Genomic DNA, 11638 nt, shown 5'->3' with positions numbered 1-11638 from the left:
TCAAACAATTCTCTCCCAGCCAGTCAAATAAATTCAACCAAAACTTATGGACAATCATGCAATTACAAAACAAATAGTCAGTCGTCTCTATTGGCAGAGAACGAAAAAGATTTCTTCACAAGATAATCTAGGTGAGGAACGTGTACGAAATTTCGATTGACATATAGCATTACACTGAGAAACAAGCTTAAGTTAGCCAACTGTCTCTTTTGATATCGTTCCTATTTTTCGTTATAGCTAATTTTGTCATTTTAAAGTTTTATTTGTGTTCTGTCAGACGTAACTCCGACGCTGTTAAACCGAGGTCAAATGAACAAAATTAACTTATTAATATAGCTAAGCCAAGATAGAACTTGATATTTCGTGATCAACCGAGCAGTTTTTGTTTTCTTCAGCCAATCGCAATGTGAACGCATGTCTCTCAGGCCGCCGGTCCACAGCGGTTAGACATTTTTGATGATACACGCCGGCAGCAGCCACACCCGCTCCGCGCAATATAACGTCATGACGTACGTTACGCAAAACGTCTTTTGCGTAATGACGATTCATTCGGAAGTGAGAGGCTGGGGCAGTACATGCAAAACACAAAAATGGTGTACGTGTCTAATGGTAAGTAAAAATATAAATGAATTTGTGTGGAGCTTTTCAAGTCAGTAATACTAGCATTTATATATTAATACTGTGTAATGTCGCTCATTTTGTTAATCGACGAATTAAATTTGTAGCCTCATCCAGTATGTGATCGTTAAGGTTTGCGTATACATCTGTACTACGCATTTTATTTTCCGAATGACTGTATTTACTTAGTAACTTAATGATTTATATGATTTGGTCGGTATATTTTGGCCTATGATCTTTTAGTAAGGCAGATATTTCGAGATCACGTTTCTTGTTAGGTTTCGAATGTAGCAAACGTACCACCTCATTTTGAAGGAAAAAGTAGTTAAATCTGTATTGGAAATGACAATCTACTAGACATAAGTAGGTAATGCTGCCAGTCAAGTTTAAGTTCCAGCCAGTGTAACATGTAAGCGAACAGCAATTAAAGTATTTTCATAGAAAATTACTTTGTTTGCTCCAAAACTGGCGAGTTTGAAACTGTATGAATGATGGATACTGAAGAATAATGGTGCCTTGTTGGTAGCTCACTGAAAGAGGTGTCTTATTTTGTCCGCATACTTGCCGGTTTAGATATTTTTGTGCCAGTCTGTATCTCTTCAACGTCTTGTTTTCCGCACCAGGCCAGGTTTTGGATAGCAGGTCCCGTTTCAGGTTATCTTTTTGGACCGACCTCATCTGGGGTGCTGTGGAGTTCATCGGATTGTTGTAAGTGCTTGAGTGTCAATTTTTCTTTTAAACTTATTTTATGTTGACTTTATTGGCATTTTATGTAGTTTATGCGAACAGATACGCGCCACTGTTGTATACATCTTTGGGGTAGTAAACTGTTTTAACAACAATTATTTCCCATTCTTGCTTTACAGCTTCCAAACAATCTTTCAGCCTCACCTGTCAAAGAATAGGAGCTCCGGGTCTTACTCAAGATTTGATGATGGCAGAGGGTACGCAACGGCTGCACAACTGACTTAATGAAACATTTAATTATTAGTATCATTTTAATCTGACACCTGGTAATATTATCTAAGAACATTGACATCCATCCCTGAGAAGGACAATGCTGGAGATGAATATTCAGCTCTATATTTTTTTCTGAAGTAGATCTTTACAGCTCTCAATACATGATTAAATGGGTGTTGAGAAACTTCTTTTCTTTTAGTCCCCCAAGATTCCCCGGGCCACGGCGAATGGGAAGGATAAGCTATGGGGGCGGGCCTAGTGCCCCACCAATGGGGGGAGGAGGATGAGGAAGGTGAGTGGGACTTTCTGCTTCTGTGGTGTAGATGTGATATACCTTGTCTTTTCCTAATTCTTGCAGACACTGCAGTAAATGAGTGAAGGCTGAGGCTCACACTTTGTTGTTACACTGCATGCTTCTGTGAACGTTTTTAACATTGAATTTCACTGGTATGCTAACTGTTGATGAATCCCTCTCCCCTTTTTTTCCCAGGTAAACGCCTGCACTTCATGTGCGGGCAGTGGATGCAAAGTGCCACTTGGGTTTTAGTGGGGGGGCTCTGTAAAGGGCCATAGCCTGGTCAGTGGTGGGGCACTCGCATCCTCCTCCTCCAGTAGCTTCTGCAGATCTGCAGACTCGTGACGCTGCACTGGGAATTCCTTCTGAAAGGGGCCAGGGCAGCCGATAAGCTGCTTGTCTTTGTTTTTTGTTCCTTCTTAATTGTTCTGTTCTGACATCTGTAATTTGTATCCAGTGAAATGTATAGACTGCTTATGAAGAATATAGGGGGTTTTATGGCTTAAAGTTGGTTATGTAGGCATGTTGTGCGATAAGGAAATAAAATGGTTTAACAGAAAGAGAACTCTGGATATTTATGAACTGTGTTGTGTTTTTCTACCTTCTGTATTAGCTTGAAATTTAATTGACGGATGACTTTGTATTTTATGACTGATTCCGGTGTTGCTTGTTTCCTTCAAAATTAAAAATCCTGTGCCATTGTTGTATGCATGCATGTGTTAAAAGGTGTCGCAAATGTGAAATTATTTTTGCAGTGGGCTGTGAGTTGGTAAATAATTTTTTTCAAACAGGAAAGTCACTTATTATTCTTTGGGCAAAGCTATGGATGAATTAGCAATTTGGAAGGATTTTCATGAAAAGGGATTTTGGGAAGAGGTAAATTCGTCGGATGCTGAATTCTGGGTACAATTTGAGAATTATGCTTTGAGTAATTGCATATTCAAATTCTAAGTTGTGTGTTTATGTATTACACATGCGCACACAAATACACACTATTTACACAATCTGTCTGTCACCAAGATGCAGCTGATTACAGCAATGCATATTTGTATATATCTCATGTTCAATAGTCAACCTTATGCCATGAAGAACGGTCGCTGTGAGCCGCTTCTCTATTAAAAAATGCGCTTCGTACATCACTGCCCCGGCCAAGTCGGTCATCCGCTACGCTAGGTGGCAGCATTAGACCTGTAAAGAACGACGGCGTACAGCAGTGCATCTACCTAGTGCGGCATTCGTTTGTGATACAAGTCAAGCAGCGGCATGACACAAGCCGAAAGAGAGCAAGAGAATGGAAAAGAGAAAGAAAAGGAGCGTGAGAAGGAAAAGGAGAAGGAGCAGCGCGGTGTGAAAAGGCCAATCGTCCCCCCCGTAATCCCGGAACCGGTTCAGGAGGTATGGTTATTACTTAGTGGTGTACAGTAAGAGCCCGGAATGTCACCGGCAAGCCCGGTATCAGCTGGGACTCTGAAGCACGTTTAGCTCTAGTTACACTAGCTTTAGCTAATCTTGTCATTGTCTAACACTACTGCACACGACTGCGAGACACGATCGTGAAGCCTGAAGGACGCGGCTTTTAAGTGATTTTAGTTGTGTCGTTAAGTGGCGTTTGCATTATACTCTTGTCATTTAACCCTTATTTCACGCCACTAACTATTTTAAAATTAAAAGTAATTCGCCTAGTTATCTTGTCCAATAAGGAAACCCAACAATGAAAGATATTTGGACTAAACTGCGAAATGTACGTCAGGGGCGTGACTTGTCCCTAGCAATATTGTTGTGTGTGTGTGTGTGTGTGTGTGTGTGTGTGTGTGTGTGTGTGTGTGTGTGTGTGGGGGGGGGGGGGGGGGGGACGGACGGTTCGGGGCTGATTTGGTCGTTACCAATGCTGAAACAAAACACACGCCTTTAACGTAATGTCAAGTGATATCAGGCCATGTCAATAATTCTCTTCGGTACCCAAATACCTGCCTTTTGGATCAGTCAGACGTCGTGATGCAGAACTTAAACATGGCAGAAAATATTCGCATCACAAACAAAGCCATAATACTTGGCTAGTTATCAAGATCTAGTCTTAGTAGCCATTTAAGTCCACAGAGTTTTCCGTTATTAATAGGCATTGCACCCAGCGCCGTATTGGGGAGGATGGCAACCCTACCTTCAGCTTAAAATGATGATGTAACAACCAGAAGAACAATCAGTTTGGAATCCCCTACAACACGGGATCCTTTGCTGCAGCCCAGATTAAATATGCTCATCGCTCAGCAAGTTATCCCAATCACTGCGCTGATCCATTAAGTAATTAAAAAAAGTCAAGTCAAAGGTCTTTATTATGAGTTCTGCCATATGTACAGGACACACAGAGGATTGAAATTACGTTACTCTTACGTTACGACCCCACGGTGATCCACTAACAGCAACAAGCAAGACGGGCATGATATACGAGGCAGGCATCAGTGATTTATTGTTCCACACATTATGAAATGATACAACATAAAATATGAAATATGTATAAGAAATATATAGCACTTTTAATTGCATATGTAAATATATAACTAAGTTTATTAATCAAGGGGCATGTATCAGAAGTGAACCATGAATGATTCTGACTGGCTTTTCTAGTTAACAGAGTAAGATTACTGTGTACTCATTGCATTTATGTATATCTGCAGCAAATCCAGAGTAATTTCATCGTGGTGATAAATCCCGGCTCTAAAACCCTCCGCATTGGCCGGGCTACAGACACGTTTCCTGCTGTTGTCCCACACGTGATCGCCCGACGACTGAAGCAGCCCGCTCAGCCCCGCTATGAAGACCCTTGGCTCTTGCGAGACGGACTGAATGTAAGTGGCCGACCCCAGCTTGCAGTTTACTGAACAGTAAGTCACAGCTTTGCATAGATGCAGTGGAGACAGTGACACCGTTTTGTATGCTCTTTATCGCTCCGTTTCTTTATGTGTTTATTTGAACAGTTTCGGTATTTGTATGTATATTATTTGTGCGTGATATTTATGATAAACTATTTTATCGTGATTTTAAGTTTTTAAAAAATGGTGAGGGGCAACAGATGAAAATCAGCCTGTAGAGCTAACTAGCTAATTTTGAGTCTCTGTCCGTTGATTAGTGAGCTCCTTCCCTGTTAAACAAATAAAGAAACAAACAAAGCAAAACATGCAGGTCAATGATTAGCGCAGTTGAATCTAGGCTGCAGTACTTCTTAAATATTCCACTTTGTGTTCATTTGCAGAGACCAGAAAGTATTGAACAGAGACAAAATGGTCTTAAGATGGTCGACCAGGCCATTTGGTCCAAGAAGATGTCTAACGGAGTTAGAAGAACCCCAGTGTCGGCAGAACAGGTGGGTCTTCATTTTGTCCTTTTTCTTCTCTTTATTTAAAAGACCTGTTTCCTTAAAAAATTAAACCACTTTATTTACCCCAGGCAAGGTCCTACAACAGACAGGTACGCCCAGCTGTCCTGGAATCCAGCTCCAGAGTGAAGTGGACTAACACATCAAACCAGCCGGAGTTTCTCGTCGGCGAAGTGGTGAGGACAGAACCAAAATAATTCCATGTTTAAACAAAATATTAAAGTGCAAATATCCTGCGATCAGTCTGGTTTCATGTACCTTTGCCTGTAGAGAGCGTTGATGAGTATTTAATTGTCTTCTTTTTTCCTCCTTACCTCATTAACAGGCTTTGTATGTGAACCCGGCAGACAGCTATAGCATCCACTGGCCGGTGTGCAGGGCCCAGCTGAACGTACACAGCGGACCTGGCGGCTCCCTCACTGCAGTTCTGGCTGACCTGGAGGCAATATGGTCTCACACCATACAGAAGTTCCTTGAAATCCCTCTCAAAGACCTCAAGGTACTGTGCCCTGCGGGGGGGGGGCGGGCGGGGGAGCTCCGTCTCTGCTTTGGGATGTTGTGGGATCCGTCCTCATGAACCATGCATGGTCCTAAAGCTCCATTGAACTCTACTGAACATCTCCAGTTACTGTTTAATAAGATGCTTGAATGTGTCTCAGTTTTATGTATAATTATAAACTTTGTTCTGAACATGCCGATTGTCCTGGCTGGTCAGTGCATCTCCAGTTGTGTTCTCGCCCCTCAGTATTACAGATGCATCCTTCTAGTCCCTGATATCTACAACCGGCAGCATATGAAGGAACTGGTAAACATGCTTCTGGTGAATATGGGCTTCTCAGGTACTGGCTCCAGTTGGATTATTACATCCTGTCTGTCACTCCCTTCTGGGTTTTTTTTCTTTGAGAATAAAGCGCCTCAGTACGTCTGTATTTTGATTTGTGCGGTGTAGTGCCGATGTTGTCCAATAGAGGTCAGTGTATGCACTTGTTTGGAAAATTTTCTGGCATCTAATATTAACTTTGATTGCCATTGATTTAATTTTGCTGCGTAAGTATGGAAATCGGTGTCTTAGCGTGGGATGGGTTGCATTTGGGTGGTGACGGTGCTCTTTTCTTTTCATCCTTTCAGCAATAGTGGTCCATCAGGAGTCTGTGTGCGCGACGTTTGGCAGTGGGCTGAGCAGCGCCTGCGTGGTGGATGTGGGCGACCAGAAGACCAGCCTGTGCTGCGTGGAGGATGGCGTGTCCCATCGCAATTCCAGGTGCAGCAGTGCACTCCCATCTCACAGATGGACACCAGAGGCAAACAGACAGTTATAGCTAATCTGGGTTTAGGAGAAGGGAGGATGCTGGAGTCTGAACCTGATGCAGCTAATGCTGGAGCTAAGAAATTAATTATTGAAAAGGTTTTAGTCATTAATGTATAACTGTAACGTCTGAACACGTATACCAATTTAAAATTAAGATTACCATAATTTATTATTGTTACATGTAAGTATTTACGTCTATAATAATACGATATTCTATTTGCAGGACATTCTGTTTGTGTACTTTTTAATTTGTTTGCACTTTGTGTACTGCCTTTGCGCTTTGTTTTGTATGTCCACATTTATCTGCGCGCTACGTTCTTGCTTGCAGCAGAATTTCCCCCTGTGATCAGTAAAGTCAATCTTACTACAGCCATATAGTATTACAGGCATGTGTTGGTGATAAGGCTGAATCCGCTGTCATTCATCAGAAGTGTACCGCCATGCTGGTGTCTCCCGCTATGCCCCCTCCCAGGCTCTGTGTGGCGTACGGAGGCTCTGACGTGACACGTTGCTTCTTCTGGCTGCTCCAGAGGGTCAGTTTTCCATACAGAGAGTGTCTGCTGTCCAACCGGTTGGATTGCATGCTTCTCCAGCAGTTGAAAGAGACCTTCTGTCACCTGGACCAGGTACAATATCCCTACCCAAAGTAAAATTCAAGCCTGCGTACTGTAGCGTGTAGCATTATGTTAGTACCAAGGGGTGTGACATCATCAGCTGTAATTAGTTTATTTGTTTTTGTTTGTTTATATGTTTTTGCAGTATAACTTTTCTTATTATATTTATTGTATTTTTCTTTGCCCTGTTTCGATATTTTATTGTAGTGGAGTTGACCACCTTGCATTGCACTGCTGGTTACAGTCTGTATACCTTGCATGTGACAGATAAAACCCTTTAACTCCATGAATCCTTGTGAGTGAATCAGGTGACTGTGAGGGTTTTTCGTCTTTTCCTTTCTCACCTGATTGTTGTTGCCCTAGAGTGTGTGCGCATTTGCGTTGCGTATTGTGCGCATTCGTGCTGCGTGCGTGCTCATTTGTGCTGCGTGTGTGCGCATTCATGCTGCATATTGTGCGCATTCGTGCTACGTGCGTATGCATTCGTGCTGCGTATTGTGCGCATTCGTGCTACGTGCATACGCATTCGTGCTGCGTGCATGTGCATTCGTGCTACGTGCGTACGCATTCGTGCTGCATGCGTGCTCATTCGTGCTGCGTGTGTGCACATTCATTCCTCCACCACTCACTTTGCCCACATGCTTGCAGTAGTAGCCCTAATCTCTGACAAAACAGGCTTTGGTTCCTGCGTATTTGTCCCTACCCATTTTTGTCTGTACCCATATCTCAGATTATATCCTGGTTCCTTCCTCCCATCTCTTTGTCACGCAGCTCTGTTCACAGTCCTCCCCAGAGCTGGTGTTACTAGTGGACCTGGCCATTCTTATGCCAAGCGTGCTGATACTTCTATTGCATTATTCTTAGTATTATCACTTTTGTTTACCGGCTTGTGCAGAAGGTACCCTTAAGGACTGAGAAGCCAGTTAAGCCATGTGTTTTCACGTTTCACCAGGACATATCCGGGCTCCAGGATCATGAGTTTCGAACCCGATTCCCAGACTCGCCTACTCTGCTATACCAACTCCGACTGGGGGATGAAAAGCTACAGGTGCAGAGAATCGCTGACTGTGTGGAACCTGCAGCTGTGCCACATTCATCATAATAATAGTAATAATAATTATAATAGTTTTGGTGGTAGAGTAACAGTCTCATTCTGATCTGTGCTGCGACTGAGGGTTTATGGATATTTCATAAACGGTGGCTCTGGGTGTCTACGACAGGCACCGATGGCCTTGTTCTACCCGTCAACCTTCGGGATCGTGGGGCAGAAGATGACGACGCTGCAGCATCGCTCACAGGGAGATCCGGAGGACCCCCATGATGAGCACTACCTGCTGAGCACGCAGAGCAAGCAGGACCAGGTAGAGAGCCCAGAGTATAGAGCTCAGTAGGTCAGCGCTGTCTGATAGCTGCTTATTCTGCGCAGAGTCACCAGTAAATTATTGAATCACTTATTTATTTTGACCGTTTTAAGTGTTGTGCCAGTTGTGCTGTTTCATCATCTGTGGCCTGTAGTACTCTCCGGATGTAATATGAAGCTCTCACACAGTGCTTTTTATACTTAAGATATTTACGATGCATGTGGCCTTTTCCCTCCACTCTACCTTTCCCAAAGTCTTCCAAAGGCACAGCGGAGCGCAGGACCCTTCCCAAATCCATTGGTTTGGACGGGGAGTCCGGCAGCCAGGGAGTGGATCCCCCCGTGCGAGGGGCACATGTCCAGGATGCGGAGCTGGGCCATCCCCAGGGCGACTGCCTTATGGGGGGTGCCGAGGCAGAGGAGCCGCCGTCTGCGTTCCTGTCCAGGAAGAGTGCCATGACGCAGTTTGAAGGCAAAGCCCTGGGCCTCGACAAAGCCATCCTCTACAGCATCGACTGCTGCAGTAAGACTGCACGCTTCCCGTATGCCTTCCTCCCATGTGTCATACTGAACTTACTGTGGGACTTGTTACCACACGAATGATTCGCATAAGCGATTAGCTGTCTTGCATGCTTTCCCTGCCCGCAGCATCCGACGAGACCAAGCGGAAAATGTACAGCTCCATCCTGGTGGTGGGCGGTGGCTTAATGTTCCCCGGGGCCCAGGAGTTCCTCCAGCATCGCATCCTCAACAAGATGCCTCCGTCTTTCCGCAGGGTGGTGGAGAACGTGGAGGTGATCACGCGGCCCAAGGTACGCTTGTGCTTCTGGGTGGCCATCTGGAGGCAGCGCGGTCCGTGTGCCCTGACCCGCGCGGTGCCCCTTTTGCAGGATATGGATCCACGGCTGATTGCCTGGAAGGGAGGAGCGGTCCTGGCCTGCCTGGACACCACGCAGGAGATGTGGATCTACCAGCAGGAGTGGCAGCGTTTCGGTGTGCGCATGCTAAGGGAGCGGGCCGCCTTCGTCTGGTGACGACCTCGTCATTCGACCTGCATTCCTCACAGACTGTATATACTGTCCCTTTTACTATTGCATATGTTGCCTCACTGTATTTGATATTGTTTGGTTTTGTAAAATACAAACTGGATTAAAGGTTGATGGTCATATGGTGAGCTGTGTAAAACTGCTTTTAAATGAGCCGAGAACGTGACCAAGTAAAACCATTGCGCCCCCCCCCCCCCCTTTTAAAAGCATAGATGTAGACTTATGTAGAATGTGTTTTGGTGATTTTTAAATTAAATTAAATTAAATTAACATAGCCACTGTGGAGAACGAACTTGAAAATATTTTCATTTTAATGCACAGTTACTATTTACGTGCTAAATAAATGGTGGGATGCGTAAGATGTGGTAATCGCAAAAACAAATGTACCTGGCCTGAAGAGGAGGAGACAACAGAAAAATGTAGCTGAATGTAGCGGCCGCACGTCCAGACCATAACTCGCCACGTCACCTACTTTGCCACAATGTTAAGTTAGATCTCTATCAAAACCCACGATAAACAGGCATCTCAAAATAAGATTTCCATTTACCGTTAACTTGTTCATGGTACCTTTAAGACAATTTTTAATAACAAAACACTTGCATTTACAGTAAGTATAGGACATGTGGGCTTGGTAAGGCAGTTATTAGTCATTTCTGATCCTTAGAAGCTGGGTTTTAAGACCAATAAAAAGGCAGAGAATTTAAGCTCACCAGCTTTCTAAGGCTAAACAAGTAAACAAACACATGCTGCATTTGTTTTTTTTTCAATCTCTTAAATTCAGTAAGTAGTTCAAATTTAAAGAATTATGTATAAGTTTGTTCCCTGCAGAGAGAGGGAAACATCATTTGACTACAAGTGCCCAAACCTGTACATACTACTGTAATTTATCTAATGAAATCAGGTGCAGATCTTCATCCATATAATGTTTTTGTAAAGTGATAAGTTTCAACTAATATCCATCCATCTGTGGCATACCTGAGGCTATGTTGCAGGGGTGACTGCAAATTTCCCACATGTGGGACTAATAAAGGATTATCTTATTTCCTGGCGTATCTACCCGTTTCCAATTCAGCAACTGCCAAAATCTCATTCCATTTGGCCTGTCAGTTCCTGTCAACTGCTTCAGGAATCCCACCAGACACCTAGGTTCAGAAGGCCTCCTTCTTCAGCCTGACAGCTCCCTTTACTGCTGGTGCCCATCACCAGTTTGGGGATTGCAACCACAGCCAGTACTATAGCAACCTTATGGCCACAGCTCCACAAGGCCGGCTCAGCAAAGGTGGCCCAGAACATGGTCCATTCAGGCTCAATGCCCTCAGCCTCCCTCCGTCAGGATGCAAGACAAGTTCTGCCAGAGGTGCGAGTTGAAAATCTCCTGGCCAGGAACCCCTAGGAAGACTATACCTAGTTGCACCAGCTCGGGCTCCTTTCCCATCACATTCCATGTTTTCTAAGGCAAATATTTTTTGAGTTATCGCTTTCAATAGGTCAGGTGTCTTCTGTAGTCACGCTTCCCTCGGTTTTCATAATAATAATAATTGATACTTTATTGATCCCCATCATAAGAACAGGCTTGGCCGTGAAGGGCAGCCAACTGTTGCGGTGCCCAGACAGCTTGGGTTCAAAGGTCTTGCTCTAGGACCCACAGACGTGCAGAGGCTGGGCTTGAACCAGCTACCTTCTGATCACAGGCACAGAGGCTTAGCCTACTGTCTTGACCACCTGCAAAATTTGAAATAGATCTGTCAAATTATTTTGTGTTATTACGGTAATGAGAACTAGTCCCAAAACCATAAGTATTCCCCAATTACAACTGCAATGCACAAGACAACAGGACTAGTTAGGTCATATCTACAAGGTCTATTTGGAAGCCAAAGTGGAAGTAAGAGATTGTGCCAAAATGTGAAGAAAATCTCAAAACTGAAACATGGCAGTATCACGGAAAGGTAACTTTTTTTTTTTTTTACCTAAACAAGTGTTATGGAATACAGTAGTCAATCTTCTGCATTCCTACAGATTTTTTGAAGTTAAAAGCCTTCCAAATTAAATCACAACCCAGGCTCAAA

The 11638-nt window shown here is 43.9% G+C and overlaps 2 protein-coding genes across 2 annotated transcripts; both read left to right on the top strand.

Moving 5' to 3' along the window:
* Window positions 1-478: 478 nt before the first annotated feature.
* Window positions 479-1874, top strand: selenok (selenoprotein K). The gene is made up of 4 exons (XM_049017825.1): window positions 479-609; window positions 1242-1326; window positions 1485-1562; window positions 1778-1874. Exons 1-4 carry the CDS (start codon window positions 576-578, stop codon window positions 1872-1874), a joined length of 294 nt encoding a protein of 97 aa, XP_048873782.1. The 5' UTR covers window positions 479-575.
* Window positions 1875-3104: 1230 nt separating this feature from the next.
* On the top strand, window positions 3105-9700 carry actr8 (actin related protein 8). Its single transcript, XM_049017808.1, has 13 exons — window positions 3105-3268; window positions 4546-4716; window positions 5121-5231; window positions 5315-5419; window positions 5569-5742; window positions 5989-6082; window positions 6372-6504; window positions 7025-7178; window positions 8119-8214; window positions 8387-8527; window positions 8782-9049; window positions 9175-9338; window positions 9417-9700. The coding sequence occupies exons 1-13, from the start codon at window positions 3137-3139 to the stop codon at window positions 9558-9560; spliced, it is 1887 nt and encodes a 628-aa protein (XP_048873765.1). The 5' UTR covers window positions 3105-3136; the 3' UTR covers window positions 9561-9700.
* Window positions 9701-11638: the final 1938 nt, after the last annotated feature.

Source organism: Brienomyrus brachyistius, chromosome 6 (genome assembly GCF_023856365.1).
Source record: "Brienomyrus brachyistius isolate T26 chromosome 6, BBRACH_0.4, whole genome shotgun sequence".
In the NCBI taxonomy this organism is placed as follows: Eukaryota; Metazoa; Chordata; class Actinopteri; order Osteoglossiformes; family Mormyridae; genus Brienomyrus; species Brienomyrus brachyistius.
The sequence above is the reverse complement of the archived record's forward strand: the minus strand, read 5'-3'. Positions and strand labels throughout refer to the sequence as shown.

Coding starts and splice junctions, on each gene's coding strand:
- actr8 (XM_049017808.1), top strand. CDS start 3,137: ATGACACAAGCCGAAAGAGAGCAAGAGAATGGAAAAGAGAAAGAAAAG. Junction 3,269..4,545: donor TCCCGGAACCGGTTCAGGAG/GTATGGTTATTA, acceptor GTATATCTGCAG/CAAATCCAGAGTAATTTCAT. Junction 7,179..8,118: donor CCTTCTGTCACCTGGACCAG/GTACAATATCCC, acceptor ACGTTTCACCAG/GACATATCCGGGCTCCAGGA.